At 31.7% G+C, this 25,795-nt stretch overlaps 1 protein-coding gene and 1 long non-coding RNA gene across 3 annotated transcripts in view; one reads left to right on the forward strand and one right to left on the reverse strand.

Annotated features, from left to right (window-relative positions):
* Window positions 1–904: 904 nt before the first annotated feature.
* Window positions 905–25,795, forward strand: part of LOC148600679 (uncharacterized) — a 103,395-nt gene continuing 78,504 nt past the window's right edge. The window contains exon 1 of one of the 2 annotated variants that reach the window (XM_088555716.1): window positions 905–1,622. In XM_088555716.1, the coding sequence (XP_088411842.1) occupies window positions 1,566–1,622 (57 nt within the window). In that variant the 5' untranslated portion in view covers window positions 905–1,565. Of the gene's footprint in view, window positions 1,623–16,974; window positions 17,359–25,795 lie in introns of those variants that run through there. The other variant, XM_088555715.1, reaches the window with a different exon arrangement.
* LOC148600680 (uncharacterized) lies at window positions 9,508–25,533 on the reverse strand. The gene is made up of 3 exons (XR_015917178.1): window positions 25,456–25,533; window positions 13,787–13,903; window positions 9,508–11,751 (listed from the first exon to the last, which is right to left on the reverse strand). It is a non-coding gene; the product is annotated as an uncharacterized LOC148600680 (long non-coding RNA).

Genomic DNA, 25,795 nt, shown 5'->3' on the forward strand with positions numbered 1-25,795 from the left:
GAACACATTAATTGACATTTTATAATAACAAGTTTACATATTAGCTAATTAGAAATTTATATTGGGTAACACCACTTAATTAATGGATATAAAAATGGTGAAAGGTAACTTATATTACTTTCAAAACAGAATTAAAATATCAAATGTTTGTCTTTTATTTAAACTTACTGTTTTAATTGGTGCATTCTAGACTTAAATAAAAACACAACGATTTTAAACAGAAGGGATAAGACAACCACAGGCGATGTAACTTTATGTAAAAGATGTAGTAGAAGCTGTGAAAATGAAGTAAATATTCAAAAGAGAAATAACAATTCGTCAAGCAGAATGATTGATTTCAAAGATCTTCCAGCGGGTTGTAAAATACAAAAAGCAATTAATTTACAGAAATTCCGTTTAAACTGAAGGTAATACGAGGTAAACAGGCAGGTGCTTGGTACATCAATTAGATAAGAAAATTGGAATCGAAAAAGTTGGAGATCAACCGTTGAATTGTGTTATTGTTTTATTATCTTTATTCCTGTTTGAAACCTGTTAATGGAAACAAGAACCTTAATACGTTTATGCTATGTATAGTTAAACATACTTGTTTACTGTTCGTTTATAAACAAATAGTATTCTGTGACACAGGAAGCTATTCAAACAACGAAAATGATATATATACTGTTTTCCTGTAATTCCGTGTTACCTGGAAGTCCTAGGAGACCTGCTTCGCCTATTCCAGCCAGGAAATAAATAATTGAGCGATCCATTCACGATCTATTATTATACAGCCTCTAGTTGCAGGTTAATCTTGATGATCAATAGGGCTTAGTTGGTCGTTAGCTGAATTATTTGTTAATCGCTGGATCATAGGCTGATCTCGAGAGAACACGCAGGGTATACAGAGCCTTCGGAACATTTCTAAATCACCATAATTGGTTGGAAATTGGATTTAAACACTTTTAAGTTTCAATTTATGTCAATGCGTCAACACGTGTTTGTGTTTATATATCTTGACGAACGTCACATGTGCTGATACTCTGTATTTGAAACGGATCATTATTTGAAAAAGGTTATATATCTTAAGCGAGAAAATAATCTAATAGTTTTCTCCTTTGTTTAAAGGTTTTAAACGAATAATTGATATTTTGTATTGAGTAATTACATCGTCTGTATAAACAGCTGTAACGGATAATAAATAACAATATAGTTATAGTCTTAGATGACAGAGAAGTCTATCATCTTGTGTACTGTTTTCTGAAAGATACGGGAATACTTTATATTGAATAAAGAAGTGTTTTCACAAAGAATAAATGTGTGCAGTGGATACAATATACATTTAAAAGCAGAAATACCTGCTAATTGATTTCACTCAAGCTGATTTCTGGAGAAAGAACCGGGAATTTAAAATAGTGGAAATGATATAGTTGTGTATGAAGGGTGCTATCAAATAATATCATTAATGTATCTTTGAAACACAATGCAGAAACTGATATATGGAAGTTTTAATATATGAATAGTGTGATATTCAAGACAAAGTAATAACATATCAAAATAGTGACAGGACATTTAGCAAACTGGCGATGGGTATTGGTTGCAGGTTTTTTCCTAACCAACCACACTGCCGTGGACAGAATAAGGTTTGTCTTCTCTTGCCTTAATATGTCTCTTTAGCCATTCTTTAAACGGTTTTCTTAATTGGAGTGTCTCACTGTTTTTGTCATTGCAAATTAAGGGTCTGTGGGAATGATAATCGTGGATTTCAAGGAATATTTCTAAATACTTTAACATGATATTTATTTCCGTTACGAGCAAATTCGAAATAACAGGCTACAAATTAAATTGGTACAAATCATATAGTCTAATGAAATGTTCCTTCAATTCATGAGATATCACGTTTACATTGCTTTCCTAGTACAAAACAATAGAGACCTATATTTGGAAGAAATTGTAAAACTGTTAGGCCTGAAATAAATGCCAGTTGACATAAGCAATAATGAACAAATCAAATGATAAAAAACTGGCTATATTAAACACCGAAAGCGATAAGCAAATTTTTGAAGAGCTTGAATAACTTAACATTATAATTTCTGGGAGATTCTTTTAAATTGGGCAAGAACTCACTTGCTGCTCATAAGGTGTGTAAATTTACTCATATGATTTCCTTAGTTGATTGTTTCACTGCTGGTTTGCCCTTATTCATACTTTCCATTATAAGATTGTCTTTTTTTGGGATATTAATAACAAAGGTTTATGAATGACGTTTACATCTTATAACACTTCCTTGATTAACCTTCATGGATATGTTTGTATTTAAAACCCATTTGTACATTAGATTAGACAATGTTTTTAAGGCTTTTTTTTGTTTTATTGTTGTCGATAAAAAGTATTTGTCTTGGAAACACTTAAGTATTCTTTAATTTACACATTACGCATTGTCTTAAAATGCATATCGGTGTTTACTATTAATTCTAATATGACGTGCTTTAAATCTCTTCAGACCACATCCATGTTAAAAAAAGAGATAAGCACATGACCAACACGTCGTGCAACACATAGGCTGGGTCTTAAAAAATCTGAAAAAACTAGTCCTATTAGAATCGAAATAAATCACGATAACTCCATTGTATCATTGTTTTACCACGGGCTGGTCATTTATGTCGTAATTTAACCCCTCGCTATCGCTAGGGTAAAACTATGGAAAATAAATGGCCAGCCCATTGTAAAACAATGATAACATGTAGTTTCCTTGATGTATATCTTAAGTTTATAGAATAGCACTGTCGATATATCGCACACATCTATAAATCTTAACCAGAAAAAGATCTCTTCGAATATCAAAAAATAGCCTTTGCATAAGTAGCACTGATCAGTAGTATTCTGTAGTTCCAAAGATGTGATTCAAACATTTTGTTCAAACCTCTAGTATTCTGAGTATCAATTTAGTTTATGCAATAGTATGTTAAAGACACTTAATTTAATAACGTTATCGATTTCACATGTTGAACTTGTGTATATTTAAATTGGTATTATTTCATATGATATTTGAATCCTTTGTCTATTTACATATCACAAACTTTGTAAACACCATACAATTTTTAGAACTTTCCGCTGAACCAGTACACGTAACTTGCATTCGAATTCTTCCTAATACATCTGTATAGTAAAGATATTAGAAATTGATTAACAAGAAAAGACCAATCTATCACCAAAGTACTGTAGCAAATAATACCAATGGTCTGATAATGAAAAAGAATACTGTCATTTAGTATTTATAGTTGTATCTTAAATAGCTTTGTTTGTCCAGGGGAAGGCGTGCTGACAGATATTTCATCAATCGTAAAAGCGATGGACATAGCCTACCAAGTCGCAGTTATTCTTCTGTTTACAGTCATACTCCCTGCAACTTCCTTACTTCATCGTTTGGAAGACAATAATTGCTGTATCAAACAATCCCAGACATCTTTTCACTCCATATCTATGTAGTGTAAATGATTGCAAAGGTCTATCATTGAGTTTTTTCTTTAGATTGAACTAATCATGAAAAACAATAAAAAAAAGTTACAGGATCAAAATTTGGAAGATAATGTTAATGCATCCATATATTACTATACAGTTTTGTCACAAAAGGGATTCTCGAGGGATTCTGACAAGTATCAAGTCGTTCTCCTGTCTATGTTCATTCTCTCTGCAACTTCCCTATTTCTCAGGAAATGAGTAACTGCTAGTAAACAAAAATAGTTTGATCAAATCGCAGAAATCTTCGATCAGTGCTCACAGTTGTTGTCTACAAATAGCGCGCTGGTCTATCACTATGTTCCCTCTTTTGACATAGTAAAAACATTTACGAACACAATTTAGAAAGGCCTTTCTATAACGTCTTCGGACATAAGAAAGGACAATTAACTAATCGTCAGAAAACAACATAACGTCACAGTGAGATACTTGTGTGGAATACACTTCAGATTATTTTTAATTCTAATGCTCCGTTACAATATATATTATTGATAAATTTCATAAATGAGAACATGCAGTAAACTTAACTAATATCCATAACATTATATCGTTGTTTATGAAATACATTTTCTATTCTATACATTTTGTCTTAAAACCACAGCTTCTCTTATATTGACAGTACTTCATAAATTACCGAATTTTTATCTGTATCCTTATAATACTTAAACACCTGGTGTTTTCAAGAACCGTTTACTAATTTGAAGATTTGAAGTTATGAGAGTACTCCCAACAGCATTTATAGATCTGATTATCACTTGGTGCCGAATACAATCTTATTGTTGTGGAAGGGCTGTTATCTTTTGTAAATTTTTATTGTGTACATTTCTTCTGAAAGGTGTAGTTCTTTTTTCTTTGTAGTTGCCACAAGTATACACATGTTAGCTGATTGCTAACAATTTGTTTGCCTTTTAACTCTGACTTGATCCATCATATTTTTTTAAGTATTGTCATATTTTGGACTGTTTTCTATTTTATCCTGAATTTAAATGTATGTATAATATGATATAATGCTTTCACATGTGCGTCCACATGGGGCTTTATGATAACTTGTGATCGATCCCAATTTTATACCATCTTTTAAAATATTCATATCTAATGGTAAAAACGCCAATTTACTCACAGAAATCAATATGCACGACAGCAATAAAATGTCATTTGTTTATGGATGAAACTTTTATGTACTATATTATTTGATTACGTCACGGCATTTCGAATAAAAGACAAAGTAACATCTGCATCCTCGAATTATACTGCAATAAAATGAACTATTCAATTTCTTTTTATTAAAAATTGTCGAAGTTACAAGAACTTGATAAAAAGCAAAGATATATGTGTATTATTGCATAGTTTCAGTTAGATTTTGTAACAATAATTATGTAACAAAAATGCAACACCATCAAATGAACACATAAATTAAAAATTTAAATTAACTAAATAGTTGCTTCATAGCATAGTTTATAAAGTGGAATTCACGACATAACTTGTTAGTATAAGAGAAACTATTATTTCAATAAAAGGAACTGGCCATTGTGTTTGAACTGGCTATTGGTGAAAAGAAAGAAGTACATCGTTTTGTATGTTTGAATATGGCCATCCGCATTCCATTATAGAAGTAAAGATGGAAAAAATTTTAATCGTCGTCTTTTTTATTGGATAACTCTAGAAACTATTGTAATTGAATGTATTAAAACTAAATTACCACAAAGACCCATTTGTTTCCAAATAGTAATTTATTTCAGCACTAAAATACGAAAGTCTCCATTACCGAATCACCATGCTCCTAAAATACAATACTCTATGTTTCATCGCATTAACTTAGTTCTTGCAAATTTTCCAATTAAGACTAGAAAATGTCACTATAACTTTATGACAATGACGTGAAAGTCATATTAAATTTGACATGCTTAATTTTCTTAACAGTATTTCAGTTATTACTAAAATAAAATACGGTATGCAAAGGTTTTTTTTTTAAAGTCAATTTTAAATGATAAAGGTTATCATTTCAAAGAGTTTATTATAAACATTTAAGCCTTTAAAATATTTAAAGATAGAAAAACCAAAGTATCATGTATGTGGCATGTCGTTACCACTAGTACATACTTAGTGGTAGTATATGCAAAAATGTGCCATTCGATTAAAGGAATAAATTCATGAAAAAAAAACTCCCATTGATTCCAATGCAAACCTATATTTCAAGTGATGCCCCTTGTGAATAAACCTTCAGAAATCAAACAGATTTATGTATCACTCTTTAAAAAATGAGGTCATGCGGCATTTGTTTGGCCATTTCCATGGCTTGTTTGCATACAATGTCAAAATGTGCTAAATTTTACCCAAGCCCCTGTGCTGTGAAAAAAAATTAACAGCAAGATAAAGAACTGGGATATTCTGGAGTGCGAAAATGAAATATCTTTCAAATTACATTAAATTGAAAAAATATATATATCATTCAATCCAATGGTCACTGGCCTTCTCTTCATAACGGATTGTTCTCCCCAAAAAGGGCGGTCATTGTGACGTCATGAATATTTACTATATTTAACATTGACCATGTACGTTATCCATTCAAATACCATACACTGCACATTACAAAATTAAATCAAGAAACGATAAAACAGATAGTGAAATAAAATATTCAATATTTAGCAAATGGCTAATATGCCTATGATCACATAGTATCATACATCTTTATGAAGACCAAAGCACATTCTCTTTTGTGACTAAATGGTCCATATTAATGTTATTAAGTACCCTGTATTAATCAGGATTTTCTAAAAGTTGTCGTTTTTGCATTAAAATATCTTCAATACATGTAAGGACATTGAACGACGTAGATATTTTTACTGGCTATAGAGAGAAAAAGAGCGGGGAAATGTTCCCGCCATTTTTATAGTGCATTTTAACCAAAAAGGCAAACTTTGCAAACATTTTGATGGTTATCTCTGGAGGTTATAAGGTATAAATATTTGCATGGATACTGCTAAAAGATCTCTGCGTTTTTTTTCTGCATGTACCACACCTTATTTACATTTTGCCTGATTCTTAGAAAGAAAAGTACTCAAATTAACATATTCTTAGAAAGTTTTACAAAAAGCTTTCTCAACAAAACAAAATGTGGATGGGATTTAAATTCATACTGGGTATTATTACTGGTGTGGGTCATAGGAGTGCCACTGGTGTGGGTCGTGGGACTATTACTGTTGTTGGGAGCGGGGATACTACTGGTGTGGGAAACTTGAGTGTTACTGGTGTTGGGAAGTGAGGATATTACTGGTGCATTGGCGCAGTTGTATGACTGGTGTTATACAGCGGGGATATTAATGTTGTGGGAAGCGAAGTATGAATTGTTTTGGGGGATAGGGGTATTACTGGTGTGGGGGGAGCAGTGGTATGACTGGTATTGGAGAGCAGGGATATTACTGGTGTAGGGGACCGTAGTATTACTGATGTGGGGAATAGGAGTGTTACTGGTGTAGGGGAAAGAGGATATTAATGTTGTTGGGAACGGGGCGTCCTATTGGTGTGGTGGAGAGAAGATATTATTGCTGTGGGGAACAGGGGTATTACTGGTGCAGAGGTATGACTGGTGTAGGTGATCGGGGATTTAACTAGTGTAGGGGAGCGTAGTATTACTGGTGTGGGGGGGAGGGGGGGCAGGGTATTACTGGTGTGGGGGAGCAGAGGTATGACTGGTGTTGGGGAACGGGGATTTAACTAGTGTAGGGGAGCGTAGTATTACTGGTGTGAGAAACAGGAATGTTACTGGTGTAGGGGAGCAGAGTATTACTGGTGTTGGGGAGCAGTAGTATGACTGGTTTTGGAAAGCGGGGGTATTACTGGTGTGGGGAGCTCGGGTATGACTGGTGTAGGGGAGTGGTAATTTAACTAGTGTAGGGGAGCGTAGTATTTTTGGTGAGAGGCGCTGGGGTATGACTGGTGTAGGGGAGCGGAGTATTACTAGTGTGAGGTGTTGGGTATGACTGGAATAATAGAGCGGGGATATTACTGGTGTAGGGAGCTAGGGTATTACTGGTATTGGAGAGCGGGAATATTACTGGTGTAGTGAAGCGTAGTATTACTGGGGTGGAGGGAGATGGGGTATTACTGGTGTTGGAGAGAGTAATCAAGGGAACCAAGGTTATAGCGGTAATCAAAAGAATGCAATCCACGGACAAAGACCAGACATGGAAAACAGACATACACAACAAAGAACATAAAGTAACTAAAATCATACAAAAGGTCTGCGTAGTTTCGGCAAGCTCTGGCATAATGTACGAGTTGTGATATGAACACTTCATACGCCGAGTGGAGCATTACTGGTGTGGAGGAGCAGGGGTATTACTGGTGTATGGAGCTGGGGTATGACTGGTGTTGCAGAGCAGGGATATTACTGGTGTTTGGGGAGCGGGGATATTACTGATGTTGGTGAGCGGGGTATTACTGGTGTAGGAACGGGGATATAAATGGTGTAGAGGCGGGGTTTTACGTGTTTGTGGAGCCGTGTATTACTTGTGTAGGGCATGGTGTTCGCACTACCGTATTCATAAAACTGTGCAATGGACAAAATATCGTTTCCACAATAACAAGGCATACAATAACAAAATAGTCATATTACTCGGTAACTCTATCAAAGTCCCTATTTCTGTTTAAGTCTTCCTCTTAAAAAATATTGTTTGTTCAAATCGATCCAAATAAACTACTGTATGAAATTAGATTATAAAAATATAACAGAAATGACAATTTTATGATGACCCAACGCTAACAAAAATGTCATAATGAAGATGCCTGGCTTCTTTTACGATATCAATATCCCGAACTTGAGACTCAGTCTTGATTGAAATTTTACGTGTGAATAACCCGAACCCGTTAGAAAACATCCATTATCCGGTTTAATCTGTTAAGATGAGGTTTCCCAGAAAACAAGCCCGGATTATAATTTGAGAAATAACCAAGTTCCCTTTTAATTATCTTTTTGATTAATGATCATAAGAATACTTTCACGCGTTAATTAGATTTGTAAATTAACACGTTCTGTCATCGTGATCGGCTATTGTCTTAGAACAAAAATCATTTTCAGGAAAGTGAAAAGTGTTTGAACCTTTAGACTTTAAGACTTTAAAATTGGTTCTTTTTACACAGGTGTTCGGTAAACCAAGGGTAAAAATACATTTAAATCGATAAAAGGGTTTAGACAGATTTTTAGGTTTTCAGGGTTCGGTTTAGACAGGGTTTTGGGTTTCTGGGTTCGCTTTACTACAACTGAATAAAACATATCAAATACATCTTATATTAAATTGCATTTAATTTCTATTCCTTGTCAGGTTAGAGCTATATTTTTTCATTTAAACAGTATTTCGTAAGTTACATATGCCTATATTTAGCACAAAAACAATGGTTGAATTAAATATTTGTATCGACCTAATTACGAAACATAGATATTCAGTTTTCGATTAAACATCTTTTTTGAAACTGTTATCTAAATATTAAATGAAACTTTCAAAATAAAGAAGTAAATGTTAAATGTAAAGTTTCCCTGTTTCTACGAACAATGCCAGGGGGATTCATAGAAGAGTAACGGGAAAGCATGATTGATCTCATTGAATCATACCTTGTGTCACATAGGATCAAACTCTAGCCCCTAAGTGACAAACAAACGACTTTCGCTAAGTCATTCAGCTAATCTACTTCTGGAACGCCGTGGACGTCCTGTCACAATGGAAAACAACTACAAATGCAATGTTAGTTTTGATATGGATAAACACAAAGGATAACCTGGATTCTGGTTGTATATATGAATTAGTTCATAGGAGATATTCAATCTGAATGGGAGAATAACTAGCTACAATGAATGCATTTTTTATAACAAAACATATCTCCTTTGGTCAAATCTTATACAAAACCTCACTTCACATTACAGAACCATAAGAAAATATAAAAGGATATTCATTTCAGGAAATGCATGCTTTGGGATCTGGCAGGGCTTCAGAAATAGTTGTACGGATGTATGAAAAATTGAATTTGACAAAAAAACGACAGCTATAAGTTTATTCATTCTTGCAAAACTAACAAACTAGTGTGTTTTTCAATACTTTTCTATCAACTCTGTTGATTCACTTAACTACAAATAAATTGCTTCGTGTTTACAGATATGTCAATTAAAGTTAACGGTCTAATTAGTTCTAATAAAATGTAACATTGTGTCACAGTATGTTGCTCATTCAATGACATATACAGAATACCTACCGAATTTTACGCAATGAAAATAACAATAATATTCAATAGAAGCTGACATGTTAACTAAAATATTTTCCTTAGATAATTATATGTTTAGAATATTTCGTCATTATGCATAAGATCAGCATGTCTGGCGACAAATGAAAACAAATCATACAGCGTTACTGTTTACTGTTCTATCAATCATACATACCAAAGCAATGTCATTAGGTGTATGGCTGTGTTGGGTCCGCTTCCTGGGTACAGTTTTTATTATCATAATATCACCCTCTAGAAAAATTATCGTTTTTACTAAATTAGGTTTTTTTACTTAAACTATTTTTGTTTATTATTCAAAAGCGTTAAAACACTGAGACTGCACTTCATCTACCATCTCGGTTTATTTTGTCGTATTTCGACATGCTTACTTTTGAGTACTTCTTGTATTTATTAAACTTTTTTATATATGTAATTATGAGTTTAGTTCTTTCCATGCATTTGGTTTTAATACTGTAGATGAATTGTCACTCTTTGAAACACATTTACAACATAACGGCATTTCATAATGATGGCAATATTTTTTCACCTTATTATTCCCGTCTGATTTATTTTTTAAAGTTAAATAAACCACGAAACTATAAAAAGAGACATTCAAATAAATGATAACCGCAATTACGTTTATTTTTTTTTTAATTTTATCACTTTCATTTCCTGTTTTCTTTTTAAATCTTAGGGCAAAGGTTATCTTCAACATTTTCCCACAAGCTATTTCTAAAAATAACACCAGGACTGAATCAATACTCAGGTATAAGTCCCATCCTATATTTTTTAAATAACCCTAAAAGCGTCATGGACAAGTATAGCTACGTGCTTAATTATATCTAAGTTCAAGTATTAATATAACAACACAGGTCTTAATATACATAATGCTTTTAAGGAATCCGCATCATCTTTACATGGCTCATTTAGAATCTTTCACAATATTCGACAAAATACTTTTTTTTTCTTTTATTGTTAACGGGTGAAAGTGAGTGAACTAAAATGAAACACAGCAAAACTGGTACCCATTTTTACTATTGTTTGATAAACACAAGTTTTGAAAGTATTGATACTGATTTGAAAGGTTTACACAAGCTCCGAAAAAGTGTCACTCTTGACGCTATAATCGGGTCACTCGGAAAATACAAGAATCTTTTAAAAAGTTAATGTGAGGTCAGAAATTAACTGAAACAGACAATTTCAAATACACAATACTACAGTCATTTCTTTAAATGGATTACCTCAACATTCACTATATAGGCAAAATGAGATATCCACTAAAAGAACGCGCCTGAAAGCTAGCTCAGAACATATTGGTTACTTATGATATGTTGACTGTGATGTAGTGGACATCACTCTGGCCATATATTCTGTGACTTTCAAGTTATAGATATGGATGTATCAAAGTTGTTAATAATAAAACACTGCCATACAAAGGCACTTTTACTACAACGGAAATAGCACTTAAAAGCTTCAGTTAAGTTATCAAACAATGTTCTAAGCGGCTTAACAAAATAGATGGTGACTGTTCATGATCTCCAACGCTTCATAAACTCAGCTGAAATGTCAATTATGTTCCGTATGTAATTTATTTATTTATTAAATTTTTTTTATAATGTTCGAGAATATCGAAAGGTCTATCTGCAGCGGTAAGTAAGAGAGGAAACTGCCGTCTCTATGGAGATAAGGGTTCCGGGTTTATCCAGGGTTCGGTTGAAACCGATTTCACTGTATTTCATTATGTCATTACTCAACAATACTTGCTATATTTATCACCCTTTTATTATACAGTTTACGTTTAAAGATCTTAAAATACCAATTAAGATATTGCTAATGCCATTTTAGTGGAATTTACGAAATGATAATTTTCTAGTTTTATGGTACCCATGAGAGGGATCAAAATGAATAAAGTCATGCTTGAGGCGCACATTTCCAGAACTGTGAAAATATATCAAAATCACAATTTTCGATGTTTCTCATATTTTCTTTCTTCATCGATATCTGGAAAATAAAGTTGTGAAAATTTGATAGCTCGTTAAATACTGAAGGTAGAAACAGAATTATATCCATGTATGATTTTAATAAAATAAAATAGTCTGGTGGAGAGAAAATGCACTTTTCACTGGCTAATGGTATACATTTTACAATTTAAAATGGACAGTTTCACTTTTCCGTTAAAGAAACCAGGGTAATATTTTTATATCTATTTTGTTTATCTTGTACTTCTACAGTAAATTTTTGAATGCAGTTAAAAATCCACAGAATGCTGTCTTTTTACTACAAATCTTTGATTAAGCTTCATGGTTGACTGAATAATTCAAAAGTTGCCTTTTATTACTTTAATTCATTTAAACAGTTGCCTTCCGATGCGTATCTGCTGTAATAAATTACGAAGTTTTAATGAGAGGTTCTCTTTGCTTGCGATAAGCGAAACAATTTTATATTTAAAAATATCAGTTAATGTTGCAGTTTTTATGGTCGACATCATGAACTCGTGGATCGCTACGGTGTATCCATCTGCACCATGAAAACATATTTGTTCAACGTATCATCGTTTCCTTTCCTCTTTCGTCCACCCCGGACTTGACTTTTTATGAGCAACTGGGCGGGTGTTTCTAGAAAATAGAGGACACTTACCCTTTCGGTGCACCTGGTCCATGCTCCCAGTTTTTAGTGGAGTCCGAGTTATTCATTTACTTTTGTTACTTTGTATGTATTATGTGTTACTTTATGTTATTTGCTGTGTTTTTTCTGTTTTCCATGTCTGGTCTTTGTCCCTGGATTATGTGCTTTTGATTTCCGCAAGAATCTTGGTTTCCTTAATTACTCTTTGTCTAGTGCAATTCTTTCGTAGTACCAGTTCCGATTTGAATGTGTGTTAATTATACAATTCTGACTACAAGTAGAACATGAAAGGTGCTTTTTTGGCAACTCAGGTTATTAGATTTACAAATTGCAACTTTTTATGTATGACTTTCAAAAATATCATTTAATTATACTAATCAGTAATACATTCTATTCGAAAGTACAAATTTCAATGAATTTTATCATTTAAATCGATTTTTAAAATATTGTATCAGTTTCAATATCCAATTGTATTAATCAGGGTAGTTACAGCTTTGTTCGGCAAACATTATAAGGCATAATCAATTCAAATGGAGCGTTACAAACAGTAATGATACTTGCACCATGTAATATTCGTATAAATTTGTTTTTTTAAGAATAATCATTTTCGAATAAAAGGATATCTCGACTATTCCTTAACCACTGCAGAGTTCCACACAAGACAAGCCTTGCGATATTAAACTATAAATGATTTCCGCTAGAACCATGGTTCCCTTGATTACTCTTTGATTACCGCTAGAACCTTGGGTCCCTTGATTACTCTTTGATTACCGCTAGAACCTTGGTTCCCTTGATTACTCTTTTCCCATTCAAACTACTATAAGCGGTTTGAACGGTTTTAAAATTACTGCAATAGTTTAGTGTTCCATCAACGGAAAAAGGCGAGTTTTTTTTTCTACCTAACACTGTATTTATCTTTTGATGATACAATGAATCTGTTATGATTTTTTTAAATATCAGAAGTAACATCTTTTTTTTATTAAACAAAAATGTCCATCATCTCGTAGACCAAATTTTGTATATGATAATGACTTTTTTACTGGTTAACTTGTTGAAATTTGCTACCATGAAAAAATTATAAGGAATGACTGTTATAGTGTATTGGTCTATTTGAAATAACATCAATGCAAGTGGCGCACACTTGAAAATACTACGCAGGTTATATGATGTGCACCACGTGATTGCGGTTATTTCTTCATGGACCGAATTCCTTAATCAACATTTTTACTTCCTACTAGGTCATTGCAAAAATGTTACAGAGATTTTGTCTAAATCATGAACCATGTTAAGGAATCAATACGCATGTGATGTATATACAACCTTAAAACATACTTGAAATAAATATTATCAACCTAATCAACCACAATATCTTGTTAGGGTGAATGGCTAGGCAACACATTATGCAACTTACTGTGCGTATTTAACTGTTTAATTCAACAATTGGACGTTGAAACATAGAAAAATGATTTCTCTCCTTATGGAAAAATATGGCTTGGCTCAAACAATATCACTCCTACAAACTCTCGATCTAAAAAATAATGTTAGTCATTTGGATAACTGCTTAAATGTTTGAAGAGTTAGTCTTTGAATTTGGTCAACTTTATGAAGTTTGAAGAGTTAGTCTTTGAATTTGGTCAACTTTCTATTCTACGGTACATGTTGAAATCGATGATTGTAAATGGATTATGGATATTTTGTTCTAGAATAAAAACAGAAATTTCGAAGTGGATGAATATGACATTTTTAATTGAGTATTGATTAATTTCAAATTTATAATGAGTTAAATAACATAAAAACAACATTCAAAACAATCGGAAGTATACAGTTGTAAAAAGTAGTGGGTAATGAAATAAAATATAAAAGTATGTATAAATATGTAAAAGTATAGAAAGGTTTAGAAATTCTCTTTGTGCAGTGAGAGATGGTAAAGAATTATAATACAAAGTATCCTTGATATATGTATATATTTTGCTGAGTACCAAGAATTCAAATGTTTTTTTTTAACGAACGCGCCATCCGCTCTTATTTCTGACATGTCCTATCTCGGGCAGTGTTAATACAATATCACATCATTTCAAAACTACAGTATTATCATTATTTTTATTCAATTGTTATTGTAAATTATAGAAGAGGGCTCATGTAGTGTCTTGACCTCTAATAACCCCATTATTGTACAATACCACCATTTAACTATGAAGAAGTTTTCAGCAGGATACAAATGATTCGTTGATAATCTACATATACTGTTTAAAATGCCAATATCATCTTATAAATTATGGATCAATACACAATTTAATGCTAATTGTACGAGATACACTATTATTGCAACAAATAATTATTACGGGAAAATGTATTATAAAGTATTGCATATACTAAATATAATAAGAAAATACACTTTGAAAATAATTGTCCTCAATTTTGTTAGCACAGTATTAGGTTTCCTTTCAGGAAACTGTCCAAACTTTCAATTTAGTGTTCTTTCATCTACTCTCCCTACAAGTCCGTTTAAACATTTTGTAACCCAAATATCGGTATAATTTTGTGAGGATATAGATTGTCTTGTGTTACATGTATAAATCTTACTTCACAATCTGGAACTTAAAATAGAAATTATTTATGTAACAGTATGGTTCTTAAGCAGAAATAAAAAAAGGAACTTAAAAAAGAAAATATTGAAGTAACAGTATGGTTCGCAGGCAGAAATAAAAAAAACTGGCACTTAGAAAATATTGATGTAACAGTATGGCTCGCAGGTAGAAAAAAAAACTCTGGAACTTAAAACAATAATTATTTATGTAACAGTATGGTTGTCAGGCAGAAATTAAAAAAACTGGAACTTAAAACAGAAAATATTAATGTAACCGTATGATTCTCAGGCAGAAATAGAAAAAAATCTGGAATTTAAAACAGAAAATATTGATGTAACAGTATGGTTCTCAGGCAGAAATAAAAAAAACTGGAATTTAAAACAGGACATGTTGATGTAACAGTATGGTTCTCAGGCAGAAATAAAGCAATCTGGAACTTAAAACAGAAAATATTGATGTAACACTATGGTTCTCAGGCAGAAATAAAAAAAAATCTGGAATTTAAAACAGGACATGTTGATGTAACAGTATGGTTCTCAGGCAGAAATAAACAAAAACTGGAACTTAAAACAATAATTATTACAGTAACAGTATGGTTCTCAGGCAGAAATAAAAAAAAATCTGGAATTTAAAACATAAAATATTGATGTAACAGTATGGTTCTCAGGCAGAAATAAAAAAAAATCTGGAATTTAAAACAGAAAATATTGATGTAACAGTATGGTTCTCAGGCAGAAATAAAAAAAAATCTGGAATTTAAAACAGAAAATATTGATGTAACAGTATGGTTCTCAGGCAGAAATAAACAAAAACTGGAACTTAAAACAATAATTATTAATGTAACAGTATGGTTCTCAGGCAGAAATAAAAAAAAAAACTGGAACTTAAAACAAAAAATATTAATGCAACCGTATGATTCTCAGGCAGAAATAGAAAAAAATCTGGAATTTAAAACAGAAAATATTGATGTAACAGTATGGTTCACAGGCAGAAATAATGTAATCTGGAACTTAAAACAGAAAATATTGATATAACAGTATGGTTCTCAGGCAGAAATAAAGTAATCTAGAACTTAAAACAGAAAATATTGATATAACAGTATGGTTCTCGGGCAAAAATTTAACAAAATCTGGAATTTAAAACAGAACATATTGATTTAACAGTATGGTTCTCAGGCAGAAATAAAAAACATCTGGAATTTAAAACAGAAAATATTGATGTAACAGTATGGTTCTCAGGTAGAAATAAAAAATCTGAAACTTTGAAATTATTGTTGTAACAGCATGGTTCTCAGGCAAAAATAAAACAAAATCTGGAATTTAAAACAGATATTATTGATGTAACACTATGGTTCTCAGGCAGAAATAAAAAAAATCTGTTTTTAAAACAGAAATTATTGATGTAACACTATGGTTCTCAGGCAGAAATAAAAAAAAATCTGGAATTTAAAACAGAAAATAGTGATGTAACAGTATGGTTCTCAGGCAGAAATAAAAAAAATTTGGAATTTAAAACAGGACATGTTGATGTAACACTATGGTTCTCAGGCAGAAATTTAAAAAGCTGGAATTTAAAACAGAAAATATTGATGTAACAGTATGGTTCTCAGGCAGAAATAAAAAATTATAAATATCTATAAAACGATACAACCATTGTTTATATCAAAATGATCTTAAACATAGATATCATCACTGAGGATTATATAAGATGAGCTATTCTTACTCAACTTCATTTATTTGTCATTGTTTGTATTAAGTAAACTTCTATAAACACTTAAAAACGCTATACGATACTGTCGACACATTTTTCTACTGACAACATCTGCTGTTTCTTTTACATTTATCAGGGTCTATCACAGTAATTTTTTTTTTCACCAGTTTCATAATTTTAAATTAAATGCACCTTTCAGATATATCAGTCTTCGTCGTCATCGTAAAACTTCAATCGGAAAGGTACTTCCCTTTTTGTAATTGAAAGCAGTTACCAAGTTACCTGTTGAGGGAGATTTACAATAACTGTTACCAAGTTACCTGTTGAAGGAGATTTACAATAGCTTAAGTATTTTTGTAAGAGAAGTGCGCGTTTCGTTCACCGTATACAAAACAGCTCATGTGAGAAGCAGTAGACGAGTACTGTATCAATCAGTTGAGAAGGGATTCAGTGTAAGATAACAATTTGATTTGATGTTTAAATTTGACATACAAATCAGAGAGAAGTGGAATGTATGAGTTCACAATTTGATATTCAGACACCTTGACATAGTATCAGAGTTTTATAATTACATCAAAGTACATTGTTGGTTTAGTTGTGTACATTTATAACAATGGTAATTGGATGTACCTTTTTCCCGGATTCTCCCCATTGTGCCAACCGTACTGCTGAATATGATTATGAGGTAAGATTGTAGATATATACATACCAGACGCCAGTAATTATATTTGAAATGTTAATCTAAATTAACTCAGTGCATTGATTACGTATAGCGTATTTTATGTAGTAAAAATGTAGAGAAACCCTGTCTAAAAAATTTTGATTTACTTTTCTTATTTGAATGTTTGACCTAAAGGTTGTGACAAACAAAACTTTTTTTTCAATTGGTTAAATGGGTTGAAAAGTATTATACATTTTGTATCAAAGGATACTATTCATTAAAAATACTGTTTTCAGTTTGTAATTTTTTTTATTCTTCAATTCAAATGATCACTAAGATTATTTTTCCCGAACTAAACATTTTGTTTTATTTATTTAAATAAACCTATCTTTTGCGTAATCAACGAGATTTACATAATCTTGAGATTATTTAAAAAAGGTCTTCTTAAAGGACTTGTTTATTACCACATAGAGAACATCAATAATTTAGCTTTTAGCGTAGATCAATAGAAAGTGAACCATAGTTACAGGCTGGTTCACATCAAGGTTAATAGATTATCGTAAGGAAGACAATTTCTATGTATAGTCACTATTATTTGGTTATACATATGTTTGAATTCAGAAACAGTGTAATGGCGTAGTGTCTTCAGTGTTAAATAGACAATGAAGTTTAACGTCACTAGCTTCTACGGTTCTATCACATCATTTAAAGTACACCTCTATTCAAATGCGATTTCTATCGACAAAGAAAATTTATCTCATTTTACAATTGTATATTTTTTGTCTGTTTGTTTGTTTGTTTTAATTTATTGATAAAAGTTGTTTGTGACGATCATTCTTTTGACGATAGTTCTCATTTAATGGTGGAAATCGTGGAATGTAATAACAAAGCAATACATTGATGTGATAAGTGAAGTTAAATCCCCATGTTTCAGAATTCAGAGAATGAGATACCTCAAACATGCCTCATTCGATACGTATGTTGCATGTTATCATCTAAAGTTACGCAAGATGTCTCTTTTTCGACAAATTGAGATATATAAAATAATTTTAATGAAAACAATATATATTAGAAAAACATTTAAATGATTTAAATCACACAAAGCTTTAAAAAGGAAAATTTAAAAGTACTCTGCATATATCAGTGGAGTAGGTTACAATATATTGTAATAGGAATCCTATTTTATCCGCCCTGGTGAGCACAACAGTACCAAAGCAATTTTGACCATGCAGAAAACAATATTATAGTTTAATACTATGTAAAAAGGAATAAAATACATCCCTTTCGAAAAGTAAAAATTTGAGCTTGCTTCTGTTTTTTTCAGTAATGATATGATTTGGAAAATCTTAAGTTTGACAGGAAACATTTAAAACATCGTCCTCTATCAATGCTGTGACAATTTATAATTTGATAAATACGTGTAATTCAGAAAAAAAGTATATCAAAAACTATATGATATGGATCGCTGTAACCATACAAACACATATAAACTATGTTACAATAGGCTAGCTCATTTGACAATCTTTGATCACATGTTTTCCTAAATGAACCTAAGAACTGAAAAACAATTCGAATAGATTTTTTATGTATCTTGACCTATAACAACACTTGACACATGGCACATTTAAAACATAACATTGCACCATGTATTGTGATCATTTCATTTCTTTTAAACTTTCCTAAAAACTCTCCTGTATCAATCTTTTTCGTTAGTAAAATAACGATTTATGTAACCTTACAAAATCATTGCTTACTCAATTTTTCATTTTATGAAACCTGCACGTGGTAACATAATTTGTGGAAAATTTCTATCGTGAGAAAATTTGATTGAGCGATAATTACAATGTTGGAACAAATGCGACAAAAGTCCGTATTATTTCCTAAATTAGATTGACCAGAGAGTCATCATTTTGATAAGCCGTGAAATAATATTCACTAAAATATGGATATTAATCATTAAGATATTTCTAGAATCAATTTTAGTTATCCTTGGTGTTAATGTAAATACTCACTTGATTCAGGGAAATGAAAAACGTTGATTGCTTTACTATATTAAACTGAGCAAGAAACTTTTCTTGAGGTTCTTATTTTCGTGTGTTTTTTTGTCTTTTGTGGTTTGTTCAAATCACTAATATTTGAACTTATAATTTGACACAGTCTCAACATTCACGAAAAGTAGTACATGTACCTCATAAAAAGGTTATTTTCTACCTTATCCCAACGATGTTTTAAACAAATTTCCATTGAAATATTTGTGCCTTTTTGACATTATGATATTATTGACTATAAGGATCTGCAAATAAGTGACATTTTGAATTATCACGACAATTACTTAAAACAAATTTTAGTTTCTTTCAGTGTTAGCAAGCTGTTAGATGTTTGAGATTTTTGAGTAATCACGAGAACCAAGGTTATAGCGGTAATCAAACGAATGTAATCCAGGGACAAAGACCAGACATGGAAAACAGACATACACAACAAAGAATATAAAGTAACTAAAATCATACATACAAAGTCACAAAAGCAAATGAGCAACTCGGACTCCACTAAAAATTGGGAGCATGGACCAAGTGCCCCGGTAGGGTAAGTGTCCTCTGCTTTTCTAGAAACACCCGCCGAGTTGCTAATAAAAAGTCAAGTCCGGGGTAGACAAACGAGGAAAGGAAAACTATGGCCCGTTGAATAAATCAGTTTTCATGGTGCTGATGGATACACCATAACGATCCATGAGTTCATGATGACGACCATAAAACTTCTGTAGTGATGACTTAAATCTTGTAGCAACATAACCCTGTTCCAAAAGAGTATGTGTTAGAGTTTTAGTGCGATACAAAAAACTGTGTAGTTTCTCTGACATAACGTATGAGTTGTGATATGAACACTCCATTCTCAAGGGCTGAAGGGGTGTAGCAACAGATGAAAGGAAAGTTGACAATTCTGAATGAAATTGAAGATAGACCTTATCCAGTAAAGCTTATGAAAAGTTTTCTAAACGGATCTCACTGTCTGATAATTTTGATCGGAAAAGTTTCTTCATAATCCTTTTTCACATCTTCATTGAAACTATGTCTGACATAGAAAGTTCTTCAAGAAAATTCTAAAATAATCTAAGAGAAATTAAAATAGTAGATAAGGGGCTCTGCTCATAGTAAAAAGTACTTTGTAGGACCACCAATTGGATCATCACACTTTTATTTATCATCGCCTTCTTTGGCAGACAGTCGTTTGAAATGTTCCAGGTTCCATGATCGATATGAAGTTCTGCTATTGAGTAAAGGTCAATGTATTATTAATCCGAACATTATTTGAATTATTTATAAATTAGATTAAAGCATTATTATTTGATATAATATCTATATTACCCAGTGATATCATTATGACTTTTTCCAAACGAATAATGAATTTATTGAAAAAAGCAATAAACGCCTCATTTAATTTTGCACGTTAATTCATGCACTAGCCAATTGTTCTAAGAATTTGGAAAAGGTAATTAAAAATGAATCAAAGGTATCTTTCTAAATACTTAGATTATATTCTGAGATTTCATTGAGTCCGGTTAGTTTATTTATTCTTTATTTTCTGTGTGCATGTCTTTATGTAGATCCTTAAAAAAATCAACTGATCTGAAAAACCCTCAATTCAAGATAATTATTATAGTAATCAAGGGAACCAAAGTTATAGCGGTAATCAAAAGAATGTAATCCAGGAACAAAGACCAGACATTGAAAACAGACATACACAACAAAGAACATAAAGTAACTAAAATCATGCATACAAAGTGACAAAAGCAAATGAGCAACTCGGACTCCACTAAAAAGTGGGAACATGGACCAGGAGTACCGATAAGGTAAGCGCCCTCTGCTTTTCTAGAAACACCCGCCGAATCGCTCATAAATAGTCGAATCCCGGGTAGAAAGGAAAACTATGACACGTTGAACAAATCAGTTTTTCAGTAGAATACAAACGCATTAAAACCTGTGATTTTTCAACTCTTTATACTTCTATTCCCCATACGCAGTTGCAATGCCGACTCAAAAATATTAAACGTCGTTGTTACTCCAAAAAAAGACGGTACAGAAACGAATATGTATTTCTTGGTAGAGATTCCTCTTGCTTTGTAAAAAAATCTAAATCATCTCCCAAATATACCGTAGAAGATGTTTTCAAAATTCCGGAATTTTTTTCATTGACAACATATTTGTCCAATGTTTCAACAAACGGTCGGCAATCCAATAGGAACAAATTGTGCTCCACTACCTACCGACCAATTCCTTCACTCTTATGACTTTATAGCTGATCTGATCCAAAAGAAGAAATATCATTTAGCTAGATCCTTTAATCTCAGTTTCCGCTATATAGATGACGTTCTATCATTAAACAATCCTAGTTGCGGGGACTATATACATCGCATCTACCCCAAAGAACCTTAGATAAAGGCTACTATAGACACTGAAGTCCACGGATTTTCCCTACATAAAAACTCCAGGATTTCTGTTTTTATGGACATTTCTTGTTAAAACCATTTCTGAATTAGAGTGAACATATAAACCATACATGTGCTTTCTAGAGGGTATCTTTTAAATAGCTAAGATATAAGTTTAGAAAATAAGTATTTGAACGGTATCTTTAGCACGTTTTAAACGTATCATAATGCATACACTCTTGTTGTATAATAAGATTTTTCTCGACGTTACTAGATGTCATATTTATTGTCCAGTACGATTTACTGTCGTATTTCGAAATTTGGAATGTTCAATTATAGTTTAATATGGGAAAGGGAGTGATAATAAAAAATCCAAAAACTGACATCAGAAATCGTAAAAAAAAACAGAACAATGACAAAGTTGGGAAATCGAGAATGTGTGTAGTGGCCTCGAAAGTTTAAACGTGTTGTAGAATAAAAACCACTATTTGCGTAATTTAATAATCTAGCCTGATAATAACAGTATTTTGTAGTTATTAAGTGTTTTTTTATTGCCCATTCCTTTATGGACCAAATAAAATCAATTTGATTCAAATTTGATCTGCCATTGTTACTGTATTACTGAATTGAAATCAATAATTAATCATTTATCACCGATTGCATTATCTTTCCATTGATTGCCTAACAGATGGGGATACACGCACAGCTTAATTTAACACTTTGACAAAATATGAAATATATTTTCTTTTGTTCAATATGAAAGTTGAGCGACATATACTGTTGTCTATCTCAAATGTTATACAGTGGATAATACTAAATCTATTGATGACTGATTGGTTAAATTATTATGAAGAGTGACATTTAAAGATCGCCTGAATATAGCTGAAATATTGCTGCTCGGGCGTTAAACCCCAACAAACAAACAAACAAACAAACATTTAAAGAACGATTTTATCTACTCTTCCCCATTTCAAAGGAGAGACAATTTCAATTATGTCAGTATTTTGATCAAATCGTCCTAATTCTCGATTGATCATAGTAATATAATTTTAATGACATTCATATTGTTATGTATTCAAATGCATAAATCATGATGTAGATAAAATCATTCGTCCTTTTTTTTTCCTGAACGCCATTAAATTTTACAATTGAAAGGAAAAGAGGACAATGTTATCCTGTTTAATAAAATCATAAAAAATAACTCAGATCCTATTAAAATGAAAATTTATCACTAATATAAATACAGGTTGAACGGCATTGAGTGATTGACCTTGAATGATTGACCTCCTGCTGACAAATGGTTATACTAACTATTATTTGGTCCATCCGTTGTCTTCCTTTCTTTTGAAGATATATATATGCACTCTGCCTATGTGAAGCAATTGTTATCTCATGCTTTACATGGAGTTCAAAATTGTTTTTGTACGTGTTTACCAATTCAAATAGTAATCAAGGGAACAAAGATTTTAGTGGAAATTAAAATAATTAAATGCATGGACAAAGACGAAGCAGGGAAATAGACACACAAAATTAAGAACATAAAATAACCAAAATAACATGTACAAAGCAACAAAAGTAAAGCAGCACTGGGACTCCACTTAAAACTGTTTTTAAAAGCTATATTGTTTTCATACAAAAATATTACTCAAAATTATATTAGAATCTTCACCATTCTACCCCAACTTTGATTTATATCAAAGAAACCCTGTATAATTCAAATACAACGTTGGTAGTTTACTTGTCCACAGAGGACAAACAAGGACCATTAGCGTCACATCAGACAGACAAACTGATTAAAATATACCTTCACCCGTAACCATTTCCCTTTTTATCAACCCTCAGTCTTCAAATGAAAAATGCTAATTTAAAAAATAAATTCCCATCAAATGTTATCATTAGATTTTTATGGTTACTCTAACAATAAAATATTGCAGATGGCAGTTCTGATAAATGTGACGGAATTTCATTTTTTTCCCAAAATTGTAAATAAATTATATTTTGCTTATAAAGCATGCTGAACAGCTGGTTACTTAAGTTTTTTTTTGTAAAAATGATCTGTTACTGGGACTAATTGATGTGGTACACGTGTTTGGATGTCGCTTTTTCTCATACTTTGTTTGAATCCTAATTCTAGATGAAAAGATTTTAGTTTTGTTTTTCGTCAGCCGTACCACACCTTTATAGTTTCCTGTGCAATCAAAGTTGCAAGTTTTCTAGATTTAAATTTCCATTGCTATGGAAAACGAATTATTATGCAAAAAGTTCACATTTTCATGTTTCGTTCTATTAAGCAAGGTCCTGAGTTTTTCTGTTATATTTACTTCAACCTTTATGTCTGTACTTATTTAAAGATCTTTTTCTCCACTAAAATTTTTAAAAACTTTTACAACATATGACAATTAAACATGACAACAATGTGCTTAGTAGTCAATGATGAATGATGTTCTATTCTTCTACATTGTGTTATCATATTTTATGACTTAAAAATGTCTGTTTATCGGATATTTGTCAACATCCAATTTTCTAAATTTAATGATAAAGAAATAAACATACTGCGAAACTGAAATGTAATGTTAATCATAGAGTGTCACTATTTTTATGACAATGTTTTCTCTACCAGTAAAGAAACATATCATTGACATTCCGTGATGCTGATCAATTCACCTATGAGTTTATATTACAATGACACCCAGCAGGTAAATTATGTCTCTCTATTTTCTGAAGAAAAAAAAACAAAAAACAAACTAATACCAAAATTGGCATTTCATGATTCTTTGCTCAATTTAATTTGATATTATCTAGTCCTGGTGTCAAACTCCGGTAACGAATATTTCATCAGTTTACTTCAGGGATTACGAAGCAATTAGCAAAATTAGGTTTTATAGTATATTTTTGTTATTGATTTCAGAATTATTATTTAAACGTCCAACTTAATTGCAATTCTCTTCTTATCAAGAGTTTAATATTTCTTATCAAGTTTAGGAACACTTAGCATGTATAATCACTATAGTTTCCGGTTAAAATTATATTTTGTTTTATGCATTTGACTTATGATATTTATTTAATTACTGCGTAATAATAGATATTTTAATTTCACAATTTCCGTTTCCCAGTAAAGTCCAAATATCCTTTTATTGGCTGCCCATACGAAAACCTCATATTTTTACATATTGATTAATTGTTGATTCAAAATATTGCTTCTGTTTGATTATTCTTTTCTAATGGAGACAATATATGTTCAATTTGAGTTGTTTCTGGACTAGGAAGTATAACATGTGTGTTTAAACAGGTCTCTCCCAGTTTAAAACCCATCACATTATTGAGTAACTTTTGTATATCTATAATCGCATTCCATATGTATTATGTAACGTTCTAACCCTACCGTTGCACCTAGTCTACACCTACAATGGACATTGTGCTACCCCACCACTGTAACTATATTGTACGTACAATTGATATTTTTGTACCTTGTGCATACCTTCTTCAAGGGACATTTTCTAGCCCTTACAGTACAACTAATACATACGCACACTTTTCGTTTTCTCTACAATTTAAACCGTGGCACTAAGTACAGCATTTTATTGATATCAATTTAACACATGAACAATCTTTAAAATCATAATCTAACTTTCATTGTTTTACATCATGATAAATTCAGCTGTTGCCTTTTATAAAATATTAAATTAATTATGACTTACCATGACGTAAAAAACTCAAGTCATAATGTAGATTTATTTGTAATCGCAACGGATGGGTGCTGCGATCACATAATTGCGTTTCCTGATAAATATAGATATTTTTCATATGATTCAGAAAAAATGAGTTTTAATGCACGGCGATTTTTTTTCAGATATTAGCGACGTGTATTTATGATTAATGAAACGTGATTATTATACGTTTAGTTTTTCAAAAGGTAGTTATGTTTGTAAAATATTTTCATAATGTGATTAGATCGATTAAAAGATGGCAGTTGAAAAAATATGCAAAACAGACAAAGGGTGACTACTCCGTTTGTTATATTGACGAAAAAACCATGAC

Source organism: Perna viridis, chromosome 12, assembly GCF_037379345.1.
Source record: "Perna viridis isolate PV_CMFRI_1.1 ecotype Kerala chromosome 12, ASM3737934v1, whole genome shotgun sequence".
NCBI lineage: Eukaryota > Metazoa > Mollusca > Bivalvia > Mytilida > Mytilidae > Perna > Perna viridis.